Below are 27667 nucleotides of genomic sequence, written 5' to 3' on the forward strand. Positions count from 1 at the left end.
ACTGCTCTAAGTTATTAATATAGTCCTGTTTTCAGTTTGCCAAAAGAAAAGTCATCAGAATTCCTTTGATGGGAATCAGGAGGCTGGAGGAGTTTGTGTGTGTGTAAGCATGTTCAACTTTTTTAAAACATGCCCTGCATATAATAGACTTTTTGAATCAATGGAAATAGCCATTAGAAAGAGGCTTAGTTCTGCGCTCAAAGATGCATATTCTTTTATCCATATTCCGTATTTCAATTTTAGACACACTGCTGCCAGAACTATATGTTCAATTCATCTCTAATATTGCCCAGTGCAATATTTCATTCAATCCAAACAAATCATTTAGTATATTGGCTGAGCACCTATTATGCGCCATGCCCTGAGCTACAGAGAGTGTGCCTATAGCGATGAAGAAAGCACACACGGTCCTGCTTTCCTGGTGCATCAAGTCTAGTGAATTATGTCAGAAACTGAGGCATAATGCATACAATTGAAATATTGTATCATGTCTTCTAACATAGAATTGGATTCCAGGTTAACCCCAATCCTAACCCTGACCATAAAACAATGAACTCTTAACAGAAACCTTCCAGTTACAAATGCAGGACGCATGCTCGGCTGGCATGCATCAAAGGCTGCAGGTCTGTGAAAGGCTTTTTCATGTACTTGACATATCGTGGCCCAGTACTTCCAGTACTCGTACTGGGGGCACATGCTAACTAGAAAGGAAGTGTGGGGAGAGGGATGCAGAAGAGCCTGAAACGGCAGCTCGTCCTCTCACAACAGGGAAATGAAGTGGGTGTTATCACAGACTGCTTGGCAGGTTAGTGCAGAGAGAAGAGAGATCAGTGCTTGTCCATATTCTGTGGACACAGAGAATGCCTCTATGGCCATGAACCGTGACAGTGATGTTCCCTCTCCCTAAAGATAGCTTCTCAGAAGGAGACCTTAGAGAGTCTGCAGAGTCAGCTGGACAAGGCTGTGCAGAAAGAGAAGCAATGCTACCAGACCATGGTCAGTAAAGACGTCTATGAGGAGTTATCCCGGAAGTCCGCCGCCTGCCAAGATGACCTAACGCAAGCCCTGGAGAAGGTGGGCTCCACCCCTTCATCTCCAGGGCTGTTTAATGTCCAAGTGATCCCAGTAGCAAGAGAGGTGCAAGAGTCACTTCCTGCATGACTGGCTGGCACCAAGGCCACCTGCAAACCCTTGCATGGGCTGGGATGCCTGTCCAGAGAAGGCCTGCTTCCCCTTAGTGAGGCTTTTCTGAGGAGGGGATAGAGGTCAAATCTAGCAAGTCTCTCTGTCCATGGGTGACTCAGGGGCAAGGTTTTCCCAAGACTTGGATTATCAGGGAAATTGATGCCCCATCCGTGTGCTGATCATGTGGCTGATCAGTTCATAGAACTGGAAAGAGAAGAAATGGAAGAGGGGAAGGGGAAATGCAGAAAACTGACCATTGTCACTTCTTGCCCCTCTCCTAGATGCTAGGCAAGGTGACCAGGTGTCTGTGCCACCCTGGGCAGGGAGAGGGGAGGCTGGAGACGTGGGACTGGAAACGTTCTCCTTTCAGGACTTAGCAGAGAGGGCCCAAGCACCCTACAGCCACTCTTGCCCCCTTTGTCTTTACTAAAGCTCAATCATGCGACCTCAGAGACAAAGAGTCTGCACCGAAGCTTGGCACAGGCTCAAGACAGGAAAATGCAGCTGGAAGAGGAAATCATTGCTTATGAGGAGAGGATGAAAAAGCTCAACATGGAATTAAAAAAACTGCAGGGCTTCCAGCAGCAGAGTGAGCTAGAGGTGAGGAGCAGCCCGAGGCTTGGGCTGCTGTCCTGTTCAGGGCCCCAAGGTCTCTTGCACCCAGAACTATGGACTTGGTACAGAGCCATTCCCTCTGGCTTACGGGTTCCTTCCCTCTTGCTGGGCTCCGTGAGCTTCAGATGGAGGTGGCAATGATCAGGGCAGGGGTGCCCTCTGCTGACCACTGGAAATAAAATACCGCCTAACGAATCTCCCAGAGGAGAGAAAGCGCCCTCCGGCCTTGTCTTGTGTCCTCCGGGGCCAGGGAGGCAAGCTGGGGTCTCCCTCCTCACTGTGCGCTCCCGAGCAGGTGCAGGCCTTCGACAAGAAGCTGGAGGATATGAGCAATCAGGTATTGCAGTGGCAGAAGCAGCACCAGAGCGACCTCAAGATGCTAGCCGCTAAAGAGGAGCAGCTCAGGGCGTTCCAGGAGGAAATGTGCGCCTTGAAAGAGAACCTCCTTGCGGATGAGAAGGAGGTAGGTGCTCCTCAGCTTCTGGTCACTTCCTCCCAGCCACCCCCTACCCCAGCACATCCCACAACCAACCACCTGGATGAGAGACAGCCTTCAGATGGGGGTGGGAGTGCCTGGGAGCAAGGAAAAGACACCCTTTCTATTCAGTACAAAGCAGGGTCTGGGTGGTCCAGGCCCACAGTGGCTGTCTCAACCCAGCCATCTTCCTGTGACTTTGTTAATAGAGATACTGAGCAGAACAAAGGTTTCATTCCAGAGGAGATAGAGGGCCATGTCCTGGTCAGGTACACCAGCAGCCCCTGACTTAGACAATCCACTGGTCAAGTCTCCCTCCAGAGCCCCTCCTGGCACTTTCAGTTACCCTGCAGTAGAACGGCTAAGAGCTCTTTGGGCATGCCCAGCTCTCTGAGCAGTGAAGTTTGTGGCAGGAGGCTGCAGAATATCTTGGGGTAGCCGCAGGGCCCTTGCCTGAATTAGAAAAAAAAATCATCCCTTCTACCAGATATTTTTGCTTCCACCTGTTAAAAAAAAAAATGGCTTAACATACTGCTTTTTTTAGAACAAGTCACTTTAATACTTCTGACCTGAAAATCATTATTATAAGTGTACAAATCTACTTTGACTCTACTACAAATGGTGTCTGCTCAGAGATGTCACCATTGTGGCACTGCATTGCTGGAGATGGAGTCCTGCTATGGCAATTCCAATGCTGGCCTTGGGTTTGGACCGCAGAGTCAATGTTTCTTCTTGCAGGAAGAGAGAAGAGGCCTGATTCGGGAGCAGGGAGGTGATGGGTCTGTGCTCCCACCTCTTACTGTCTCATTTGCTTCTTGTACCAAAGCCCTGTTGCCTGCCCCAGCGGTCTGTGCCCAAAGACAACTGTAGGCTACACCGAGAGAATGATCAGATTATGTGCAACATGGAGCAGTGGGCAAAAGAGCAGAAGTAAGTAAGGAAGGAAACAGTGAGTCAGGGCCACAAGGGCTGGGCTTAGCTGACGAATCACCCATGTCCCAATGAATATTGTCACACACACACACACACACACTGCCCTCTCGGGAAACTGATCTAGTCTCAGCCCACACCCAAGGGTTGGGAGTAAGGTGGAGGGGCCTCACCCTTCAGGCAGGTTCAGAAAGCCCCGGCCCTTTAGAAGTGGAGCAGCTGCCTGATAGAAGGACTGCTTCTGTGGGTCAGATTTTCTCTTCCCCACCTCGTGTCCAGCTTCACTGCCTGGATCCCTTGAACACACCTGGGATCACAGTGATTTTGCACAGGGGTATGGAGAGGCCTCTTAATTTCCAGGTGCCAGGAAGGCTCTAGCTCTGGGGACTGGGTGGTGAGCAGGGGGTCTGGGCCCAGCAGAGGCCTTGCTGAGAACACCCAGTGACCTGTTCAGCCAACTCATGCTCTTGCTCACAGGGGCCTGGGGAACTCTTCTCTTGTGAATTTTATTATAGGATCGCCAATGAGAAACTAGGAAACAAGCTGCGTGAACAGGTCAAATATATTGCCAAGCTGACTGGTGAAAAGGAGTAAGTCATCCCATACCACCCTGGCTGTAGCTTGGGCCCCAAGGAGAGGGATCAGCCAGTAGCCAGGACTGGCCTTTTCATTGAATATGTGGAGAAAGACCCCCGAGTCCTGAATCTGTATCTATGTGACCTTGGGGTCACCACTTTACCTCTTTAGGCCTTAGTTTCCTCACCAACAATAATAAAGGGGGCCATCTCTATGCACCTCCCCACTGTCACCTTCTACAATTCTCAGAGGTCAAAAATGCTGAGAAGGAAACAGGCACTGAAAAGCAGACTGTGTTAGGGTAGTGGCTAAGCTGCAGTAACAGAGACCTCTCCAAGTGAGGGACACTGAACACAGAAGGAACATCTCTTTGAGGTGAGCAGTCCAGGTAGGTGGGGCCCTTCTGTCCCATGTGGTCACTGGGGGGCCTAGATTCCTTCTACGTGTGGCCTTGATTCACCCTCACCGTCAAAGCCGGGTCAGCACAGAGGATGGTACGGGAGGAATGTTGGCAGTTCAGGAATAGAGGCAAAGGTACAGATGTCTAAAACTGAGATTTCAGAGGTGGTATAGTAACAGGTCATGACAAGCTCCAGGGCTGTGTTTCCCAACCTTTTGTCGGGAACCCTTAGAAAATGACCACCTTTGGTTAGGCACACTGGGAGGGTCTGGGATGGGGTTCCTTGTGACAGGTTTGACCGGACCAGCAGCTGCCCCCAAACCCCCGACCCTGCTCCAAGGGCTGAGGTATCAGCACACCCGGGACCCATTCGTGAAGCCACAGTTATAAAGCTGTGTCCTGAGCCTGGACCTTCAGAGGGGGGCTGGCTTGAAAGAGAGGACAAGACCTTTGGAATTAGGTGGTCAAGGAACCAAGAGGCCAGGACTTGGATAAAAAGTACAGGATGTTGAAAGCATCATGGATGTTGGCAGGAGTGGGCCAGAGAAAGTGGCAGAGAGCCGGGAGTGAGGGCACGGTGAGGACCCACCTCCAGGCCCAGTGGCACGAGGAGTGTGGCCACAACATGAGGGCCAACAAGGGAAGGAATGTCTTTTCCACCAGCCAGGTTCATACAGAGTAAGAGGGCAAGGCATATGCCCAGAGAAGAAGTTGAGGGTGAATTCTGTATTTGCTTTCCTCTAGAAAAGAACACAAAATATTTCACTAGGACAAATACATTTTCAGAGAGAATTTAACTAAATGGTCAGAATCTGCAGGTAACAGAGCACTTCATGCTTTTTCTGATATTGTGCCAAGTTCCAGAAAGTTGTTTCACAGAGAACTCATTCTTGAGTTTGCTTGATCCTGTTTGAAGGAGCACCATCTTTTAATCCTAATAACAAGAGCTCAAGTAATATTTATTGCTTACCTAGGTGAGGCACTGTTTGCAGTCCATGTATTTACTTATTTAACTTCCATAAGATCTCACACGGTCAGTGCAATTATAATCCCCCATTTATGGTAGAAGAAAGAGAGGAACTAGGGCTACATAACTTGCCCATGGTCTCATGACCAGTAAGCGACAGAGTCAGAATTCCAACTCGGGAAGCCTGGTTCCAGAGCCCACTGTCACTCACTGCCCTCAACATGGTTTTTGAGAAGTAAGACTGTTGGTATTAACAGTTGCCATTTACTGAGCCAAAAGAGATATGTTCAGTTACCTCTCTCCTCACCTACATCAGAGCTACCATTTCCTCATCCATAAAATTGGGACAGATAACTGGGCCAAGCTCTCAGCAGAGCTGGGATCCCCTGTGCTCTCAACCTTTCAGCAGAGGGAGGAGAAAGAACTTGGGCTTCGGCCTCAGAACTGGGTGTGAGTGTTTCCAAAGCATGACTGTGAGAACCAAGGACTCATGATAAGAATTGTTCTGGCTCTTCTGACTCTTCAAATTTCTATCATTTGTCAAATGGATTTTTATATGAACCCCAGAAGGTGGGTCAGACTCAATTGTCCCCATCTAAGAAATAAGAAAACTGGCCCATAGCTGGCAGGACACAGTGGGTCAGGAGTGAGTCTGGTTGTGAGTCCACCCCAACCCCAGGCCGGGGCTCCTTCCAGGGTACGCAGGCAGGCCTCCATTTCCACAGAACCTGTGTGAGAGCACCAGCTCTGGAAGGAACTGGGCGTCCACGGAGATGAAGCAGACCAAACACCCACCTGTCCTCCCCTCTCCTTCCCCAGCCACCTCCACAATGTAATGGTCCACCTGCAGCAGGAGAACAAGAAACTGAAGAATGAAATAGAGGAGAAGAAGCTGAAAGCTGGGTCCTCAAGAGTGCACACCAAAGCTCTGTGCCCGAGCAAAACAGACTCCACGTCAAGGGGGAAAGTGTATGGCACCTTGGGCTGGAGGGGGATAACCCAGGATGTGAGCCAAAGAATGGACATCACCAAGTTTTGGGGGGTACCCCACTGCTCAGGTATGTCCACCATGTGGCTTTTGCTTATTACTGTGATGTCTTTCTTGGTCCAGTGGGTCAAAAAAAATTGGCATGATATTGTTTTTTAAGAAATCACTGGATTGGAAATTCAAATAGAGAAAAGAAAACAGATCTTTTGCTTAGCTACTCTGAACTAGAGATCATTGTCTTCTCTGTAAAGGGAGAAGGCGAGTGAATTAAGGCTCATTCTGATCTAAGAATCTTTGATGATACCCAGAAGCCTCCTATCTCAGACTTACCCCTTCCCCTGACCCAGTCCCTCTGGGGAAGTATGGGGACAAGTGGGGAACCGGCCGAACAGGCATCTTCCTCCTATAATGTGTTCTGGAAACCTCACAAGAACACCCTGGTCCCATGCACAGCCTGGGTCCGTGGCTACCTTTTCTGCTACCTATAATAGGACACCACATTATCCCCGAGGGATGAAGTCACCTGCATCAGAGCTGCCTGGCTATGAGGCTAGTCCCTGAGGAATCACCTCATTAATTTCTCCTCCAATCAAGATTATCATTTCCTCCCTGTTCCCTCAGGTTCCTCATTTTGCTAAAATCAGCACCTTGCCTTGAGCATCATTTCCACGCACACTTTTCAGAGAACAGTGAGTCCCCATTCCTCTCTCTAGACTTGGATCAGCTTTTATAGGAAAGTGTCAAGGTCCCAGCCTACTCTGCAAGATGCTAACATTTTATTGAGTTTTGTCCACTTCATGCAATGGAGTAAGCCTTGGAACCATACTATCATCTCCAGGCTCAAACTCTGAAATAAAGACATGAGCACAGCAGTGTCAGTGAGCTCTTGGCATCCTGCAGACACTTCTGCCCCCAGCAAATCCCCAGCAATGCGTTCATCCCTGTTTTCTCCAGATTCTAAAAGCTAGAGTTCTCGTTCATGTACAGAGGGGAGCTACCATTCCCAAAGCAAGCTTCTGGATTAGTCTTTAAACCAACAAGAGACAACTAGCTCCCTTTTTATTCTTTCCATCTCTGGAATTTTAAAAGAAAAAAGAAATCTAAAAACCTCAAAAAGAAAAGTAGCCCTGAGGTTCAAAAGAAAGGAAGAGAAATAGTGATGCATTTTCCAAATGGAGGAGGGGGCGAGAGCCATCTGCTTTCTCCCTGGCCTTCATATTCCATTCCTCCTTTTAACAATTTAATTTTTCTCCCCAGCCAGCTCAATACAAGTAAAATTCCATTATAACAAACTCCAAGGACAGCTAAACTATTTTATTGTGGTTGGATTTTGTTAAACTGAGTACATGTCTGGAATTTATATTTTGAGTCTATAGGAAATTGAGAGAAATAGTTAAAGTAAGAGAAAGGAATTAAAGAGTTTGTATTTCTAGGTGAAGGGAAAGGAAAAGTGAAGGAAGAAACCCACTAGTTGGTAACAATTCTTAAATATCTTGCCTCCCTCCCCAGCCAAACAAAAGCCAAGAAAATATGCTGCTAATAGCAACATGTTACATGGGGTGCCCCTGCTAGGACTTAGGAAGGGCAACTTCTAGAAATGCAGTGTGAGGCAGGAGTGATGGGCATTTCTGGTGGTTTCTGCTGTGATGGTTGTTATCTGTTTTTTATGCTCTTTTGACTGTTCCTTCAATTGGTGTAGAATAAGGATATGTTTTCTGGAGAAAACAAAGACTGAAGAATCTGATACAAATGAAATGGCTTCTAGTTCTAGCCTGTGGCCTATTTATTCAAGCAAAAGTTCAATGTCATTAAAGTCCCCAGTACTTTAGTTCCCAGTGTGCTAAAAAGGAATTTTGTCTATAATTTATAAAAAGATTTCATATATGTTGGCCAAAGTGACAATATCTGGGTACTTTGAATGTTGTCCACTTTTTTCAAAGTTGTCTTTTGTTTCCTGTGGCTGACGACACCAGAGCAAAGCAGCGAAGCCAATTGTGGGGAGCAGTGGGGCAGCAGAGCCAGAACCACAGATATGTCACGTAGCCATCTGGCCTTGCCAGCCCAGCCAGGCAGGGACCCAGCTGAGTGGAGGGGTTGGACTTAGAGAAGTGTAGACAGACAGGAGACAGGGCGGGGAGGCTGAGTGTTGCCTGCCTCTGGTTCTTTAAGAAATAACCAAAGAAGTGAATTCCTAAAAGTTTGACATTAAAAAATAATGGTCTTTGTATGAAACTATAATGGTGGCTACATTTGTCCAAACCCATAGAATGTATACCACCAAGGGTGACCCCTAATGTAAACTATGGACTTTGGGAGATAATGATTTGTCAGTGTAGGTTCATCAGTTGTATCAGATGAACCACTCTGGTGGGGGATGATGACAGCAGGGGAGGCTGTGCATGTTAGGGACGAGGGCAGGAGGTATATGGGACATCTCTGTGCCTCCTGCTCAACTTTGCTGTTCACCTAAAGCCACTCTAAAAAATAAAAAAGAAGGAAAAAAATGATTATAAAGCTAGGACTTAGCCAAGGGGATTATAAATAAAATGCTTCAGCCACCCAGTCAGAGGAGATCATTCAGATTCTGACACTTGGGGCCCGCAGAATCCTTTATAGCAGATCCTCTTCTACCCACCTGGAGTCTAATTCTTCTCCCCCTGAGCTCAAGGAACCCAGGGAAAATGTCAGCCACCTCCTTACTAAAGGGAAGGGGGCTCCCCACAACCACCATGTTGCCACATACACTTGCCTTTTGAGCCTCCTCTAGACAGCCAGGGGCCCTCAGCTGTGACATTTCTAAGGTGTCTGAAGTACCCTGTTTCTCTCCACTTGGCATTAAAAGCAGCTGCACATGGCTGAGGGCAAGGCAGGGGAGCCCTGTAAAGACGCCTAGTTCAACAGCCTTACTATTGCCTCACACCAAGGCTGGGAGCCGGTCTCAGGAATTCACTTCTAGGCCGTTGTCAAGAAAAGCTTTTGAACTTCTAGAAAAAGAATCAGTTATCATCTGATGAGGTGGTGAGAATCAGAGTATTAAATCAGAGTTTTCGAACTGGCAGCAATGTGAAGGTCGATCTGAATGGAAAGGGTCCACAATTAAAAAGAAAGCATTGGAGACAGAAGGGCCGACAGAATATTGGGCAGAAGTCTGGCAGCCAAAACTGATTCGGGTAGAGCCGCCAGGGGTGGGGAGCCTCCCACTCAGCAGCTTGTGGCACCTGTGTGTGCTGCGTGTGCCTCACCAGGTATTCTTTATTTTGAAACTAGATTTTCATAACCCTCTGGCCTCATTCTTATCTAGGGGGCTTGAAGGTGAGTTTGTGACCAAGGTCACAGCCTGTTAGTAATAAAGCCATTAATTGGAACCTCAGTCTTCTTCCTGTTCTGTTGCATCCTGAGCGCAAGTCTGTAAAATAGATCACATACCCAGCTTACATCTCTCCACAGGACAGGTAGACACCTTCTCCTAGTCCTTCAACCCAGGGCCGAAATCAGAAGCCTTCGCAGGCAAGCAGCCGGAAGCCCTCTCTTCACTCCAGAGCCGTGAAAAGTCACTTTCTACCTGCATTCCCAATAAAGGCGATTAGAGGTAAAAAGAATGAAAGTAGAGGTGGTAGCTGGTGCTGGCTGGCAAAGCCTTGCTTGCAAACCCTTCCGTAAAATTGACTTAAATTTTAACTTATATTGATTTATAACAAACAGAAATTCAAATCCCAGGAACAGAGTGAGAAACAGAGGAGAGCTAATAGGAGCGTGAGCCAGGGACCTTGGGGTTCACACTGGGCACTGGCCCAGTATCCAGGTGCTTCTGAGCCCCAAGCCTTGTCGGGGACTCAGCCCCAACACAGGACCTCCCAACAGTACACCTGGCAGGACCCCAGCCCTAGGGAATCACAAAATAAGGACCAGGGGTGACACAGAGGGTCAAATGCCAAAAAAGTCGTCAGCAAACTGTAGAGGCTGCTTAACAAGAGAAAAGACTAAGAATTCCAGTTTAAAGATCATCCTTTATGTGAAAACCAGTAAGCAACACTTTACACTGTTTTCTATCAACACACAATACATAGTGGTAGAAACTTCTGCTATTCTGAGCAATAGATCAGCCAACCCACCCAGGCAGAGGGTGGGCGGCTGCTCACCTTCCTATTTCTCGGCCCCCGCATCCAGCCTTGCCCGGGCCTGCCAGCCTTAGGAACAGCTGGGCACCCTCAGAGCTTGCCCCCTCACCCCCCACCACCCTGCTCCCTGTGCGGCTGCCCCAGGCCATTCTCCTTTCCTGTCAGCTGGGTCCCACCTGCCAACCTCTCCTCTAAGAGGCACTGCCTCCTGGAGAACAGAAATAAGGGCAAGCTAAGGTTCTAAGAGGATCCATCTGAGGAAAGTCAGGCCAGGTTCTGCCTGTCCTCTACTGTGTGATTTAGGGCAGTGAGGGGAAGGGAACAGTCAGAAATGCAATAACATTTTACAAACAATAAATTTATTTCCAAATCCTGAATTATAACCAAATTACAGGTCTAGGTCTATCGTGCTGCTTTACACAAGAATTTTAAAAGACAGTCATGGCTGTGTCATTTATACACCAAGTGTCCCGGGGAGAGTTTATTTGGATGTGGTGGGTCCGGCCACCTCTCGTGGTCCTGACAGCCGCTCTGCAGCCTGACACCTGCACCAAGGAACTCCTCCTTCCTCTGTGGCAGAGCCTGGCCTCAGCAGGTTGCCCAGAGCCATGATGTACACAGATAAGAGCACACAGACAGAAGGGTTCTGTCGGCAGGCCTGGGCGCTCCAGCCACGTGGCTCGGGACGCAACACCTGGCTCCCCACCACTGCAGGGACAGCCTCAGCTCAGAGCCCAAAGCGGGCTGGTGTGCGGCGAGGGGTCATGGGTTCCCCTTGCTCTTTCCGACCTGGAGTGTAGATCTTTGTGGACCTGGAAACACAGGAGTTAGGAATCACACTGCTACTCACTCCAACCAGGATACACAGTAGGACGAGGAGCCTGAGGCCTTGCTGTTTCTAACTTTGTGTGAGCAGACTCTGGGGCTGAAGGGTCTTCTCCCCCAGCACACCTCCACCCCCTTGCCTTCCCCATTTGTGATTAGAGCAGAATAAGGTATCACCTCTTTCTGATATCCACTAAGGCATGTCATAAGATGGACTCTTTTTTAAAAACCTCTTTTCGTATCTCCTAGGTGAGCTATGGAGGTAGCCTTCCATCCACCTCACCAAGGCACCACTCCAGCTGTGTAATAAAGACACTGGCTGGATTTTGTCCCCAATTCCTGGAGGTAATCTCTAAACCCTTGGAATTTCCCAAGGGACTGGAGTGTCTCAGTTATTCATGGTGGGCCCCTCAGACCACATCTGATAGTTTATGCAAATGAGATTGAATCAGGATGGTGGCTGCCCAGGCCAAAAAAACCAACCATGTGACTAGAGGGCTGTGCTTCGAGCCTTGTGCTATCTGCCCAGCCTCTGGAGAGGGAAAAGCAGCTGGAGACTAAGTCAACACAGGGGTGCTGATTCAATCCACATGCCTATGAAATGAAACCCCAATAAAACTCTGGGCACCAAAGCTCAAGTGAGCTTCCCTGGTGGCAATATTCTGTGTACTGTCACACATCAACGTGCCAGGAGGGTAATGTGGCCCTGAGGACAAAGGAAGCTCCACATATGGGACCCTCCTAGACCTCACTTTATGCATCTCTCCATTTGGCTGATTCTGATTGTGTCCTTTTGCTATTTAAAAAAAAAAAAAGCTGTAATCCTAAGTATAGTACTTTCCTGAGTTCTGCGAGGTGTTCAAGCAAATCATCAAACCTGAGAAAGGCCATGGGAAACCATGTAATGAGTTGGTCAGAAGTTAGGGTGACCTTGGGTACCCAACTTGCAGGTGGTGACTGGGGTGAAGGCAGTCTTACAGAGAGGGCTGTGCCCTTCACCTGTGCAGTCTGACCTAACTCCAGGCACCAGCACAGACACAGGAGCCCAAGGCTCTCTGTACCACTCCACTGTGGTTTCCAAGCCCTAGCCTGTCGAGAAAGCTGTGGGACCTACTCTGCTGCTCCAGCCCACCTCCTGTACAGACAGTGACCAGGAGTTGCAGCTGTTATCACTAACCCTTGAAAGTGTGTCCGGAAGTCCTCCCATCTCCACATGCAACCAGTCAACCAGTCACCAATTCACCTCTACACATTTAACTTCTCTTAAATCACGACCCTGCCTCAGAGCCTGGTCTGTCCAGCAGGTGGGCTCCATCCCAGCCAGGGTCCCAAGGCCCCAGCTCACCTGACACTGCCCAGGGGGCTGCGCTTTTCCTGCTCCTGCCGCCGGGCCCGCAGCTGCTCCTCGGCCAGAGCCATCTCCTCCTCCATGGCAGATGCTTCCTCTTTGGCCCGTCGGCGGTTCTCCTAGAAAACAGAGAGGTACCAGGGTCACTGAGGACCAGCGAGTGAGGAGACTGGATCTGCACCCATCTCCCTGCTGCAAGCCAGGTGCTGTATAGACTGCACCAGCTCCCAGAGGCAGGGACATGCAGCACCGTGCCCCAGCACCAGGGCCGAGGCCTGTTCTTCTCACTGACTCAAGATGGATATTGGACAACTCAGTCCTAACCCTGCCATCCTTCAGCCCTCCACTCAATTCAGTAAGTGCTTACATGCTCTTAGCAAGTTCACAACCGTGCCAGGAAGTATAGGAAATAGGGAAGACATGACTTCCGGCTGGAGAGAACGGACATAGGAAGGCGTGTGCAGGCCCAGTGCAGGGAGGACTATGCTGAGAAGAGGGGGAAGCAATAGTCTGCAACATTATGCAACCTACACAATGAATCCAGGCGATGGCCCCCGATGGACACCAGAGCATCAGGAGACCGAGGAGTAGGGAGAGAACTGATAATGGAGGGGTCAGAGGGAACCAGTGAGCAATCTTAGAGTCATCAAAAGTAGGACCACCAGACTTTATGTGCCTCCTGACAGGATCTAAAAGGAAGTTCACAGCACTCATGCACCCTTACCCAAAACTGCTGAACCTGAATCTAGCCAAACCTGTGTATTAATTACTAGCTTACAGAAAACACAAGAGATAGTGGCACAAGTTAAACAGCACCTTGAGGAAGCAGTCAGCCCCAAAACAGAACATGGAACATTCTACAAGATAAATGAGCTGCTTTCTTCAATAAATAAAAGCCATAAAAAAAAAGAATAGGGGCAGAGCTTGTTCTAGAAGAGAAGACTTAATATATACAATGAGAAATTTCAATGTCCAGATCCTAATTCAAGCAAATCAATTATAAAAAATTATCTTTGAGCTAAAAAGGGAAATCTGAATAAGGACTAGAGACTCAAGCAACTTTAAGGATTAATTCCATTGAGTGGTATCAGCATGGAAGTTACATTTTATTTTTTTAAAGTCATTTTAAAGACACGTTTTTAAGAATTTATGGGTGAAAAAACACAATGCCTGAGATATGCTTTAAAATATTCCAAAAAAACCTGATGTGTATGGAGGAGGGTGGGAATGAGAGAAACAAGACTGATAGAATGTAGGTAATTATGGAGGCTAGCTGAGGAATTTGTGGCTCATTATATTCTTTTTCCACTTCTATGAATATCTGGATTTTTCCATAATTTTTTTTTTAAGGTACAGCAGATCAAATAACTGGAGTGGGTGGGGGGAAATCACACAGGCCAGCCTGCCAGGATCACAGCCTCTATGATTGAGAGAGAAATGAGGGGGAGTCAGATTATGATGTGTCCTTAATACCAGGCTGACAAGGAAATGGATCCCAGAGGCAAACAGACCCTCCACGGAAAAGTGCAGGATCCTTACCTGCCGAGACTTTCCTGCCTGTTTCACGCTGTAGAACATGGGGCCCAGCTCTGCCAGCCACTCTCCATCCACAGCAGTCACACACTGCATGTACTCCTGCAGGCAGAAGGGCCACAGAGCAGTGGTCACAGGACCAATGCTTTGAGCTGTCCTTCCCAGAGCCATTCCCCAAATAGGAGCTGTGTGGGAAGGGCCCTACCCCCAGCCCTGGGAGGCTAAAAAGGCAAGGAGAGCCCCAGAAATTGGAATTCTGATCTCTTCTCCCATCCAAGTTCCTCCATGCTTCAGAAAAAGCCCCCTAGTGTCCAAGAGAAAAGACCCAGAGCCTTAGAAAACCCTTCTAACACCACCAAAAGGAGTTGCTTGTCCCAGGCAGCAAGCAGAATCCTGCTGTCACCGCCGAGGCCGCTGTAATCCAGAGGTTGACTCTGTATAACCTTCCCCAAACCCCCAACTGAGAACCAAGCTCAGCTCCCCTCAAAGCAGCGCATGTGGCCTCAAGCCTCCCAAGCTCAAAGCCCATCCTAGAAGGCAGTGAAGGGTCACAAAGGCCCGGCCCAGCCAGGCGGGCCTATGTTATACAAGCTCCCTCGGAAAAGACTCACCTTGGTGGTCATGACCAACTCGTGATAGACTATGTAGTCTGGGGTGTAGCCCATTCCAAAGAGGGAGCTGGTGGGGTGCAGGTGGCAGGGCATGCCTGTCCGGATATTCACATACTCTCCGATTCCCTAGGGAAGAGACCTAACAGGTAGCCACAGCAGCAAAACATTGTGCATCTGGGCAGCTACCCGACCCCTCAACACTGTCTTGACACAGGCTTTGAGGGGGAAGCCCAGATGTGTAGGACTGTACAATGAGAAAGGAAGAAACCAGCCCTCGTACAAAGTGTCAGGCCAGGAAGAGGCCATAGTTCCTCCAGGCTCCTCTGGGCTCACCTTGAGCTTGGCTGCCTGGTGGAAATAGGCAGCACAGATACACTTCCTGACAATGTCCCAGTCGGTGCCACACGAGGCCAGGCTCATCCGCTGCTGCACCATGATGTCCTTGAGCTGAGCCCGCACCTCCCGGACCTAGAGCAGGACACGGGCAGGCAAGAAGGGAGCCCTTCTTCCCCTGCCTCCCACCCCTCTTACCGACATCCTGCTTCTCTGGGCCACTGCCCCCACCTTCCGCATGGCCTTGGCATGGATGAAATGATCGTTACACCAGATGGTAGAGTAATTATTGTTCTTCCACTGAAGGTAGACATTCAGGTAGGTCAGATGGTCACTCTCAGGGACTGCAAACTTCTCCCGGATTTGATCACTCTCCTCCTCTCGGCCCTAGGAAGGTAAAAGGACCTTTACTCCAAGCACACGGAAATCCAGGCCCACTGAGAAGAGCCTGGAGGTTCTCACACTATCACCTACCCACACACGCAACCCAAAAAACATCAATACAGTGCCTTGATGATATAAGGAAAATAAACTCATGTATAACAAAAATATTTATTCTGCAACATGAGGACTCAGGCACAACCATACTAGAAAAAAATGCTCTTGCAAATTTCCAGAACACTCCCTGAGAACCACCGAGCTAGCCCACCCCTTCCCCTACCCCAACCTGCTTAACATGAAACAGCAAAATCACTTTTTGAAAACTTTGATTCCTGCTCCTCCATTCCATCCTAATAATACACAGACAGGGTCTACTCCCCTCTCTCGACCTTTCTGGAGCCCACTTCCCTCCCAGGCCTCTGGGAAGAGAGGAGCTGGACAGCATCTCCCACCTTGGGCCGGTAGAAGATGGCTGGGACCGAGAGCATGGAGACAATGAGCAGGATCTCGGAGCTGCAGCCCATGTCACAGGACACAATGAGCATCTTGGACAGGGCTGGGTCCAGTGGAAACTCCACCATCAGACGCCCAGTCGAGGTCAGGCCACCTGGAAGAGAGGAACAAACCCAGATGGTCAACAGATACGGCGTGGTAAGAGGAAGAGCCCAGGCGCCAGAGCCCACGACGCCCTGCCCGGCTCCCAGACCCGCAACACCTGTGTTGTCCAGGGCCCCGAGGATCCAGAGCTGATACATGGAGTTGAGCATGTTGTCCTCTGGGGGCGGGTCCATGAAGTGGAACTGCAGCAGGTCCTGCACCCCCAGGGATTTGAGCAGCAGCACCACGTTGGCCAGGTTGGTCCGCTGGATCTCAGGCACCGTGGTGGTCAGGAGCTCGTTCTTGTAGGCACTCTGAGTGTAGAGCCTGCCGGGAAGAAGACCCAGTCCTGCCGCACCTTCCACCATGCTGCCTGGCTGAGCGCCCTGAACACACCCAGCTGCCTGCACGGGAACCGGCGCTGGGCACGTGCACCCAGAACAGCCAGTGCAGGTAAAAGCCACAGGTAAGAAGTCTTCATTTCTCCCCCCACCTCCCCCTTTGAATCACGAATTTCCACCTATTCAAAACAGTTCTGCCAGTTCACCCTTCTGCTGGTCTCCTATGTGACAGCTTCATTTCTGGAACCAGTGAGCCTGGGACTAGAATTATGGCTGGGGTTTTTCTTCATATTTTTCTGTATTTTCTGAATTTCTATAATGAATATATTATTTTTAAAAATCAGAACAAAAACGAGAGATAATAATTGGAGGAAGAGGTAAAAAAGAACCAACGATATGATTTGTTCAAATTCATACTGAGAGGAGGCATACTGTAATTACCGGTCTTCCGCTGCAGGTACATTTAACATGGGTCTTCCTAAAACCCAAGGTGGCTCAGACCTCAGGGCTGTCTGGAAAGGTGACTTCTTCCACTCAGCAGCATGTGATGAGAGAACTAACAAGTGGCAGCCCCGCTGTCGGTCGCCAGCCTCAGGACCAGCGCTAGGGGCAGCATCCCTCTGCTGGATCATAGTCCAAACCTGTCTGCCCCAGCCTGGGCTCCACCCTGGAAAGCAGGCTAGCACAGGGCTCCTACCTGAAACACTGACCTGGGCCCGTCCTGCCGGCTCGCCCTGACCTCTGATTAGCATTGGCCTGGCTGATAGGGTAGATCTGCAGAGCATCCATGCCAATCCTGGGGTTGAAGACCTAGGAGGCAGCAACAAACACCTGATTAAGGACAGACTGAGGGGAGAAAGGGAAGCAGCCTTGAGACAGAGACAAACCCTGGTTGCTACACATTACAAAGGGAAGTGTCTTAACAATGCAAGCAGCCATCTTTTGGAACCAGGAACCACAAGAAATTTCCCTGTGAACACCAGCTCCATGACCTCTGTTGCATTATTTAAACTGTCTACCTCAAGTTATCACAAGGATTAAATGAATCAAGCTCATGGCAAAGTCAGCACTCAATAAACGTTAGGCTCTGAAACATCCCATCACTTCCATAAGCAATCCTCATTCAAGGGCCAAGGACCCAGGGCCTGCCTTCCCACCCCCTTGGATGAGCTACCTCTGGGTGAAGGCCCAGAGCCCCAGTGCCTGTACCTCTTCTTACCTTTAGTTTACAATAACCAGAGTCGATAACAAACATGATGCCATCAACAGTCAGAGATGTCTCAGCAATGTTGGTGGCAACGATACACTTCCGAACACCATCTGGAGCCTGGAGCCAGACAGGATGTGCAGGGAGGGAAGGCTGTAGGCCCTCGGGTAAAGGAAAGACCCCCACAGGGAGAAGAGCACACCCCACTCCTGTGGAAAAGTAACACCCTCCCTTCTCTTGCCCTCCTTTGGGGGAATTCAGGGGGACCCCAGAGTAGGGACCCAAAACAGACATTCTTGCTGTCACACCTTCTGAAAGATTTTGGCCTGGAGGTCAGAAGGCAGCTGAGAGTAGATGGGCAGCACGGCCAGGGCGGGCGCGTTCTCCAGTTCTTCCAGATGTTCCACGATTTGGTCTGAGGTCACCTGAGGGCACAGAGAGGAGCCGTGAGACAGCATGGCCCCGAACTCTCACACAAAGGATACACCCATTCTTCACAGTTGTGGCTGAGACACGCACCTCAATGTCCTCTTGGCCAGGCATGAAGATAAGGATGTCCCCAGGGGCCCCTGAAAGGTGCACCTGCAGGGACTGCTTCACTGCGGCCTCCACATAATCCTCCTGCGGGGTCTGCAAACCAGCCAGGAACACCATCAGAAGAGAGCGTTGAGGCGAAGGCAGGCCAGGCACCCCTCTGAACCTGCAGCCCAGCCCGTGCTCTGGGACTAGAGCCGGCGAACTCAGACTGCTGCACCTATAAATGGGCCTGACTGCCCTCCCCAGGCCCCACACTTCCACTCCAAAGAAACAATAAAACAAAACCTCCCCAGAAGTAGTCCTTCCCCTCTGAGCACTGGAGCTGCAGGTTCCCACCATTACCACAAAACCTCTTCCAACTCAGTACCCCACCCCACAGCCCCGAACTGGCTCCTCATCAGAGGTCAGGGTCAGGTTCAAAAGAAGGGCCTCAGTACCTTGCTGAAGAGGATGTCAACAGGGAAGGTACGACCAGGGATATGGAAGATGGGGACATTCCCAAAAAAGGAAGCAAATTTCTCTGCATCCATAGTGGCCGATGTGACAATGAGCTTTAGGTCTGAGCGCCGAGCCACCACCTAAGAGAAGTCGGTAAGAGGCTTCCCCATAGGCTTGGGACCCATGACTTCCATCCTCTAGTCTCATCAGCATCACTTCCAAATGAAACAGAAGCAAAAGCTGACAAACTGGATCATTAGATTCATAACAACTGTGTAGACTGAATCCACGGAGCCACAGCCAGGAGAACCATGAGTCACTGAGCTGAGCAGGAACAGAGTAAACCGCAACACTGGGTCTGAACCCCACAGCCAGGGGCCTCAGAGGAAGCTCTGGCAGGTCAGAGACCCCTCCACAGACCCCTCGGCTTCTCCAGGCTAGACCCCAGTGTGCCCAGAGAGCCTCCTAGCAGCGCACTGGTCCAAGCCCCACAGGCACAGAGGGGTGGACCCGCAGCCCTCACCTCCCGAAGCAGCCCAAAGAGCACGTCAGTGTTGAGGGAGCGCTCATGGGCCTCGTCCATGATGATGGCACTGTAGTGATCCAGGTCCGCTTCCCGGAGGGACTCTCGCAGCAGGATCCCGTCAGTCATGTACTTGATCAAGGTGTTTTCTGAGGTACAGTCTTCGAAGCGGATGGCATAACCCACCTGGAGGCCAAGAGAAGGCTCAGAAGCTCTGGACACCAGCTCACCACCAGCACACCCCGAGCTGGGCCCAATTCTCAACAGATCAGCTCAGATAAAGGAAGCCACCAGGTAATAACTACAAAGCTCAGCCCTCCTGCCCACTCACCTCCTCGCCAAGGTTTCCCCCCATCTCTTCACTGACTCTCTTGGCTACTGACATGGCAGCCACACGGCGGGGCTGGGTGCACCCAATCATCCCATAGTCCGTGTAACCATCTTCATGCAAGTACTGGGTCAGCTGAGTGGTCTTACCACTCCCTGTCTCCCCAACCACGATCACAATGCTGTTATCTCTGCAAGAGAGAGAAGACAACGGGTGAATCAGCCCAAGTGGGAGGTCACCTCCTATCCCCACCTCTAGCTATCCAAGGAGCCTGCTTGCTTAGAGAGGAGGGTTTCCCTGGGAAAACAGTCTTACACTGAAACACCCCTGGAAAAGTCTAGAAGACAGTAAGGTTTAAACAAGTGAGCTAAAACAAAACAATGCCGTCTTGCTTACTTCATGCAGAGTAGCCCAGGGCACCCAGGTCAGGGAAAAAATCCTTCCCCTTCTCCATCAGATATAATGCCCAAAAGAAAAGGAGCTACAGCGTGCACACAGGAGAAAGGACACACAGGACCCCCAGCTCAACACTGGAATCCCGGCCCAGGGCGGACGGAGTCACCTGATGATCGTAAGCAGCTCCTGCTGCACCGCAAAGATCGGCAGGTACTGCCTCTGCTCCAGAATCGACTTCTTCTTTGCAAATTCACTGCTGGCTTCACTCTTTTTCTTCATGTGGTCTGCAAACTTCTGTTCTGTCCTGAGAACACACAGCAGCCTCTCAGCGTCCTGCACAGTTTCCTGCATCTTCCTTCCTGACTGGGATACTGCCTTTCTTCTGACACCCAAAAGTGAGAACTGCTTCAAATATGCAATACATCTTTGAGATGCTAGAGCTGCCAGGCAATCTGAGGTGCTGCTCATCTTTTCTGGCCTAAGGGACCAGACTGCTGTCTGAGAATCCGTCATCCGCAACCTAATGAACACCCCCAGACAGACAGCTGCATACAGCTCAGAGGAGTTAAGATTAGCAAATGGGAAAATCCTCTGCCCTGAAAGAGTTCAGCCAGAAGAGGAGCTGAAATCCACAAGTCATTACCTTGTACAGAACAACCTCGGGCAATTTCAGCACAAGTGCTGGCAAGACTCCTACCTATAGTCCACTTTACCATCTTCGGTCAGAGCTTTATCCGGCTCTTCCTCTTTTTTGACGCCCATTATATCTCCCAATTTGGTTCCAGCCAGTTCCCAGTGTTTGTGCTGAGCCTGAAAAAGACAAGAAACATCAGTCAGCTCTATCCTGTGACACGACTGCAGTCAATGGAAAATCAATCCCATTGGGCAAAAGACTTCATCTGGCAGGAGGGACATTCCCACACGGCAGCAGCATTGACGAGCTGGGCCTTCCAGTCTTCTGCCTCGAGCTCTAAGCTCCGAGACACCAGGCCCCTGGCTGCCTTAACTGAGGCCCTGAGGGAGGAATGCAAATCCCTCCCCTGAGGGCTGATTCTTGCTCTCTGAGTGTCCTCTAACTGCCAAAAAGAACCCTACCTGTGAGGTGAAACAATCTTTAAAAAGAAGAAGAAAGGAAAAAAAAAAAAACACACACACACACACAGAGACTCCTTGGCCCCAGAGGACAAGAAACCAACCTTTTTGCGTTCCTTTTGTTCCCTGTGCTTCCGCACTGTTTGACTGCCTTTTCGAGCAATGATGGCCAGGTCAGAAGTGGCATCTTTGACTGGAATCACAGGCTCTGGCTGCAAGAGGTTGAGGGAAAAAAGAACTTCCCCACTGATCATCAAACTCAGCAAGAAGGTCCACTCATACCGGCCCTAGTAAATGAGGGGCTGCTACCCTGTTGACATGGGCCTTTTTTCCTCTTTTCCTTTTTCTTTCTTTCTTTTTCCACTTTAGGTCTCTCTGAGCTCTCCTCGCCCAGACCACAGAGGAACCTCACCTGCTTGGTGAAGACAATGCGCCCGTCCAGAAAGGGAGGGACCAGGTTGTGCACCATGAGATGCACCTTGGCTGCACTATCCTCCTCAAAGTCCTCGTCCACCTCCAGCCGATGGACCACCCCGCTGGTGAGCATGCGGTTGGTCTCCCAGCGCTCGTTATCCTGTGAGGACACAACAGGAGGCCACACTCAGACTGCAGCCACGAGGTCGTCCTGAAAGGTCCCAGCAAGTCCATGTATCAGGTCCTGACAGAAGGGGTACAGGGGCCACAGAGACGTCACGGGCCTCTCTACCTGTGGCTCCACAGACAGAAGAGTCGCTGATCCCAAGTCACCTGTGGTACTTTTTCCAAAGGACAGCCCTTTATGTGTAAGTCAGAACCTCTACATCAACACACAGATGGTGACTGCCCCCACCCCCACTCAGAGACACAAAGGACACAGACCACAGAGCCAGGTCCCACCCTCTGACTTCCTATCAACAGCACCTCCCCAGGAAGGACTGCAAAAGAGAGAAGTTATGATCTGGGTTGGGTTTTTTTAAGCTATTAAGGGCTTACAGCCCACCCCTCTACCTCCAGAGGTGTCTTGACCTCTGTTACTTCAGTGGCAGGGAGACAGGCTGTGCTGTCGGCGGTGCACGTGACCTGCCACTTCACCAGCTGAACGTGCTCCGACTACTGTGGGCGGCCTCACCTCATTGATCTGTCTCCGCTGAGCCGAAATGCGCTTCTGCTTCTGTTTATGCAGGTGCTGCTCCCGCCTCCTCACGTAGTCCTCGGAGGAGTAGGCCAGGGGGTTGTGGAACTCATCGTACCCCTCATCCATCATGTACCAGTCCCGGTCAGCTTGCTGCAGCGTGAGGGACACAGCAATGAGAACAAGCGCCAGGTCAAGTTTATGTGCAAGACGTGGCCAGAAGGGAAGGAGATGTTTGGTAAGAAGTCACTGAGCAGTGGAGCAACCCTGGTGACAGGTGCAGAAGAGGCCAACCTGCGGGAAGATGAGCCACCTGGAGAAGCAGGGTTCAGAGGGCAGCCCACTGTGACAGCACTTCTTAGATGTACCACACGGTGGCACCAGCACACAACTAAAAATGGTAGGTCTGACCTGCGTCAGGTGAGAAGTTCCCCCACATAGGCTGCGCCTCCAGAAACAGATTCCAGAGCTTCGTGACTGAACATGGCTCAGCCACCCTGAGACTGTCCCATCCACTAGAGTGTCATTCGTGGCCCTGGTGCTTTGACAGCCCTGTCACCCACTCACCCACAGATGGCCACCACCCCCCATTCAGTTCCCCTGAGATGTAGTTTTTACCCTCTGGTCATCCTCCCACTGCTGCCGTTCCTCCTCTGTGTCAAATGAAATTCCTTCTTCACCATCCTCACGTCTTCCTGAGGGAGAACATGTAGTGGGTCTGTCTGCACGGCCTCAGCTCACCCCAGTGGCCTCAGCAGACCTGCTGAGCCACACAGCCCCAGCACAGCTATGCTCAGCCCCACTAGAATTATCTCCCCCACTTTCCTGCCTCCTACTTCTACCCTGCCTTACCTCGGCCCCTGGACAGACGTGGGGTGGACCCCAGGTGCCTTCTGTCATCAGCCCACTCATTGTATTTGTAGGATGGGGTTGGCAGAGGTGTGTCATCTGAGTACCTGCTCCTCACAGACCTGGGAAACAGTACAACCAGTCTCACTAAACATCGCTAAGCAGAGACCTGTTTCCTAGCCACCATCTGGCCTCCCAGCCCAAATCACACCCACCCTGTGTCACCCATCCAGGGAACCTGGGCTGCTCTGCTCAGAACATCACCTGTCCCTATCTCGACTGGACACCCGATGATTCCGCTCAGAATCCCGATAGGAAGGCGTTGGGGAGGGCGATTCCCACTGCGAGCGCCTTGAAGAGCCATAGCCACTGTCCTCCTCCTCCCAGGTAGACCGTGAAGGGGTGGCTGCATCTGGGGCCACAGAAGACACATCCACAGGAGACATCTAATCTCACTAAGACATGGCTCAAGAACCATTAGGTGAAAGTCAGTTTCCCAAGTTTCTTTCTTTCACTATTTATAAACTTTGCACCTCTTTGTAATGGATAAGGTAGTTTTGACAGCTTTTAAAAATAATACGAATTTTAATGGTCCAGTTTTCATCTGTGTTTATAACAACATTTTAAGGAATATCCCATTTATCTCTGCAAACATCTCTCTTGAATATACATATTTCTTTATAATAAATCCTTCTTCTGCCCCCACCGGCTCCCTATTTTTTTCTGTCATTTGGAAAACTGCCCATTCAGCAAACGCCAGTCATGTTGAGGGAGCATTTCCGTCTCGACAGAGAAGTCCACAGCCTTCCCGAATGAATCAACTGACTCAGAACCAAGTATTCTGAGAAGTTCATGGTGGAATCAGGAATTCTCACCCAATCCCACTGAGGATGGGAGCCCCTCACCCTGCCTCTCATACTTGTGACCCTCACAGACCGCCACAAGCAGTTTGGCCCACCTTTTGGCCGGTGTCGTGGGCTCTCAGGTTCACTTCTTCTGCTGCTGCGCTCTGACCCTCCATCCCGCTCTGATCTGCTGCTGTGCCTGCTTCTATCCCGCTCATCTGTCAAGAGTCAGGCAGAGCTCAGAAAACACGGTGTCCCATCCTAACTTCCACCCATCTTCACCTTAGAGAAAGGACAGGCCTCCCCACTCACTCACAGGTGCAACCTCACTGCTCTAATGCGATCCAGGGGCTCCTGAAACTCACATCTCCCCATTCTTTCAAGGGCAAAAATTAGTTACTGGCTAGAAAGTGTCAAACTCACAGTAACAGTTATTTCCTGCAAGAATTCAAACAAGAATAATTACAAGTCTATAGTGAATAGCAGTTTAATAGTTACAAACCTATAAGCTATAGGACTTAAACTAATACTGAGGAAAGCCAGCATTGGATTTCATTTATGTCCAACTTTGCTCCACAGCACTGTCCTTTCCTTCTCGCCAACACTATTGTCAACTCTGGTTTCTCAAACGTATTACCCATTATCACTTTCATCACCAATTTTCTCAATAAAACGAGGACTATATACTCAAGCAAGGCAGCTATTTTGCAAGTAATGGCACTTTTCTTCAACTGCCTGCTAATCCCAATACCAAACAAGGTCAAAAACAACCAGGCTGACAGTATGCAAATACAGCTCCCTAATTAATGGGTGTTATAAAAACTCCCACAGTGGGAAAAAGGCTGACATGTTCATTCAGATGCTTAACAGGCACTAGGAACCATGCTGAGCAGTTTACCTCTGTCTCTTTTGCGGTCATAGTCTCGATCCCGAGACCTCTCCTTCTTCCGATCCTTTTCTTCTTTGGACGAGGCATAGACACCATGTTCCCGCCTCTCCCGCTCCCTCTGCCGACTGCGTTCCCAAAACTCTTCACTCACACCACCAGGATGGGATGGGGTCTCTACCCGAGCAGATCGATAATGTCTGAAACAGGAAGGGCAGCGGGTAAAAGGCTCTTCCATGGATGAAAAACCTGCCCCAAACCTTTGGTTGTGCCAAACAAGCAACCTGACCTTTTCCACTTTATCTCCCTGGTACAGCAGGCTTGTATGTGGTGACAACCATAAGCATTTCTAACCTCCATCATTTACTCTTCGGTCACCTTTGAATGTTCCCCCAAATCTGAAGAAAATACCAATTCCTAGCTACTCTCAATGTTACAGAGTTATAGTAATATCATAAAGTCCTAAATGTCCAACAAGAAAACTGAGAGATAAACATAGGATGTTATTTTCTGGCCTCCATTTTCATTCCCTTCAGGGCAACCCACCCTAAGGCCTTTACCTGTCTTTTCGGCTGCTTCGGCCAGCCTGGTCACTGCCCTCCTCCTCGGCATCCCTCTGGTCATCCCTGCTCTCTTCCCAGTCCTTGTAGGAAGAGATTCTGGACTTCTTCTTGTCCTCCCCATCATCCTTCTCCTCTCTCTCCCTCCTTTTCAGGGAAGCCAACAAGTCCAGTCCCAGCAATGAAGGGCGGGGAGCAGGGGCCTTGAAGACATGCTGCTCACTAGCAGCACTTTTGGTCTTACAAATAAGACCGCCAACCTGAGAGTCCACATCAGTGCCTTCTAATCGATGGATTGAGGCATCCTCACTGCTGTCCTCCATGACAGGCTCTGGGACTTCTGTGGAAGGAAAACAAATCATCTGATATTAGACATAAGGGAAAAGGCTTGGCTCTGCAAATGCCAGAGTAACTGTAGTTATATGTATATTGGGGGGTTGACCTCCCCATCAAGACCAGAATTCCTTCAGTTACCTCTTGCCAAGACCTGGCCATCAAATCATTGACAATTTCAAAAGATCTTCCTACACCCACCCCAACACACATCAGGGATACACATATACACATACACACACACACACACACACACACACACCAGGATCCAAGACAGTATCATCCAAGCAAGAAGAGACCCCACTAAGGGACACTTACTAGAGCATGACGGCATCTACAGAGGGAGCACAGGGAAAACACTGCTAGGTTTGAAATCAGAAACCTCAACTAGAACCCAGGCTCTTGACATTTTCTACCAGTATGATTGTAAGCAAGAAACTTAATCTTGGCATAATTTCTGTATCTGCAAAATGGAAATACTTTGTGCTCTAATCTAAGGGGTTACTATGAGAATCAAACAAGAAAGTGTATGTGAAAATAGGCTGTAAAGTTACACAGTTACAAAATATCATTGTTACATTATTTCATCTGCTGTGCTCCTATAGCCTGATTGAGTTCCTCACCATTGTTTTTACACAAATTCTTCCTCTTCTCCCTTCCTTTAAACTACAGACACAGCAGAGCAGAGACACTGACATGTAAGACTACCATCCATACTTTAATGGATTTGGGGGACCAGTTGTGTTTTATAGAAAAGAATTACCTCACAGCAGTCAAAATCTGTTTAATAACAATTCATGTTCACGAAAAATATTGATGAGAAACACCAGGCTAGGAAATGGTGTTTCTGAAAAGTATTTAGGTGACTATAAGATTTCCTGGCACTACCTTGTAACAAATTCCTCTTTGCCTCCCACTGTACACCATCTATTCATAAACATATCTGATTCCGACTACCTGAATAATTTCCCTCATTCCAACAAGTCAGTGAAGCAAAGAACTGTCAATGGTGTAGAGTATCAATAGAATCTAGAATGTTTCACCCAGCTCTAATTAACATGCACAGCTCCATAGAAGAACATTGCCAAAAAGATTGAACACATAGTATGGACCCAGAAAAAAGAGTTGCATTTTGAAAAATGCCATCAGGTTGAAGAGAAAAGGGAAAGCTCCCTATTGGCAACATCTGTACTCATGAGAGGAAATCTAAACAAGAAGATAAGATACACAGGCTTTGCTCAGCAGTAGTCTAAATTAGGAAATATAACCTTAGAATGTCATTCTATGCAAGAGAGAGAATAGTGTCTGTCTTGTTGACTGCTATGCCCAGTACCTAGCAAAATAAATATTTGCAGAATAAATGAATGAATGAGTTTAAACTGATTAATGGAGACAGGGAGCCAAAAATTTCTAGAGACAGTAAGGAAAGCTACCAGTAACACAGAAAAAGAATATGATGGGACAACTAGCAGCTAGGAACAAACAAGGAGTTAAATGCTGGATTGTAAAGAAGGATTAATGGCAAAGAAGCCACAAGAGGCAGAGAAAAATAACGAAAAAAGACACAGGATATACCTATTCAGCAATCATTCACTGAGCACCTTCTGTGAGCCAATCGCTGTTCTGGGCATTAGAGATAGAGAACAAAACAGACACATATCCCGACCTTCTAGAAGTTAACATTCTAGGAGAGGATATGGCCTGATAGAGACACTACTGTGATAGAGAAGAAAAAGACCAAAGAAGCCCTGCTGGGCTTGGTCTCCGTCTGGGAGTGGGCTAATGGGGAGGTCTAAGGAAGGAAGCGGGGTGACTACCCCCCCCCCCACCAGGCAGCATCCTGAACCTCAGTGAGGCCGCCCAAGATCTAAGCTCAGCAAGGAAAAAGGCTGGGGCAGGCAGGACCTTTGCAGCATCCCTACGGTGTGTAAAGCAACTTGGGTGACAGGGACAAGACTTTACAAACCCGGCTTGAACCTGAGCGAGGGACCGATATCCGCCGCCTGGAGCTGCCACGATTGGCGAAGGAAAGGTCGGAAAAGAAGAAGGGACACTCACCTCACCAAGCCCGACTCTCGGGACCTTTTGTCCCTGATACTGGGGTACTGGCGCCGCCACTGCTTGCTCAGACCGCCTCAGAGAGCCAAAATCCTCACCTTCAAAGCGGCCATTGTTGTCCCTTAATACTTTGCGCGGCCCCTTCTATCCGTCCGAAGATACCATCGAGAGCAGCCCGGAGACCGCCTGTTCCTAGTGTGGGACGGAACGCGACCAGGCTCGCAAGGCTAGTCTGTCTTCCCCTGGGACTCTGATCAGAGACACTTCCGGGTCTCCTTCCG

The 27667-nt window shown here is 49.5% G+C and overlaps 2 protein-coding genes across 5 annotated transcripts in view; one reads left to right on the forward strand and one right to left on the reverse strand.

Moving 5' to 3' along the window:
• Window positions 1-21174, forward strand: part of PMFBP1 (polyamine modulated factor 1 binding protein 1) — a 243370-nt gene extending 222196 nt beyond the window's left edge. Inside the window, exons 26-33 of the mRNA XM_014558373.2 lie at window positions 910-1074; window positions 1618-1785; window positions 2096-2263; window positions 3102-3205; window positions 3721-3795; window positions 5968-6206; window positions 9584-9725; window positions 21114-21174. Coding sequence (XP_014413859.2) covers window positions 910-1074; window positions 1618-1785; window positions 2096-2263; window positions 3102-3205; window positions 3721-3795; window positions 5968-6206; window positions 9584-9606 — 942 coding nt within the window. The 3' untranslated portion in view covers window positions 9607-9725; window positions 21114-21174. The remainder of the gene's footprint in view (window positions 1-909; window positions 1075-1617; window positions 1786-2095; window positions 2264-3101; window positions 3206-3720; window positions 3796-5967; window positions 6207-9583; window positions 9726-21113) is intronic.
• Window positions 10592-27637, reverse strand: DHX38 (DEAH-box helicase 38). 4 transcript variants are annotated; one of them, XM_032486654.1, is made up of 27 exons: window positions 27485-27637; window positions 24996-25335; window positions 24448-24635; window positions 23663-23767; window positions 22969-23116; window positions 22708-22826; window positions 22474-22550; window positions 21853-22008; window positions 21157-21318; window positions 20849-20956; window positions 20350-20462; window positions 19819-19956; window positions 19260-19446; window positions 18929-19114; window positions 18405-18545; window positions 17950-18060; window positions 17739-17855; window positions 17443-17550; window positions 16921-17033; window positions 16001-16209; window positions 15738-15892; window positions 15136-15291; window positions 14905-15039; window positions 14572-14697; window positions 13967-14062; window positions 12425-12546; window positions 10592-11066 (listed from the first exon to the last, which is right to left on the reverse strand). In XM_032486654.1, exons 2-27 carry the CDS (start codon window positions 25316-25318, stop codon window positions 10982-10984), a joined length of 3684 nt encoding a protein of 1227 aa, XP_032342545.1. In that variant the 5' UTR covers window positions 25319-25335; window positions 27485-27637; the 3' UTR covers window positions 10592-10981. The 4 variants fall into 4 exon arrangements, with proteins under 4 accessions (XP_032342545.1, XP_014413858.1, XP_032342546.1 ...); XM_014558372.2 differs by having other exon boundaries at window positions 27387-27637; XM_032486655.1 differs by lacking the exon at window positions 27485-27637 and having other exon boundaries at window positions 22969-23150; window positions 24996-25099.
• Between the last annotated feature and the right edge of the window lie 30 nt (window positions 27638-27667).

Source organism: Camelus ferus, chromosome 9 (genome assembly GCF_009834535.1).
Source record: "Camelus ferus isolate YT-003-E chromosome 9, BCGSAC_Cfer_1.0, whole genome shotgun sequence".
NCBI classification, from domain to species: Eukaryota; Metazoa; Chordata; class Mammalia; order Artiodactyla; family Camelidae; genus Camelus; species Camelus ferus.

Bases quoted from the DNA above. Each gene is read 5' to 3' on its own strand.
- DHX38 (XM_032486654.1), bottom strand. From the start codon at position 25,318: ATGGAGGACAGCAGTGAGGATGCCTCAATCCATCGATTAGAAGGCACT. The intron at 22,009-22,473 runs GTAAAAACTACA...CTCACGCTGCAG, and splicing joins AGTGGGAGGATGACCAGAGG to CAAGCTGACCGGGACTGGTA. The intron at 20,957-21,156 runs GTGAGGTTCCTC...AACCTCTTGCAG, and splicing joins GCATTGTCTTCACCAAGCAG to CCAGAGCCTGTGATTCCAGT.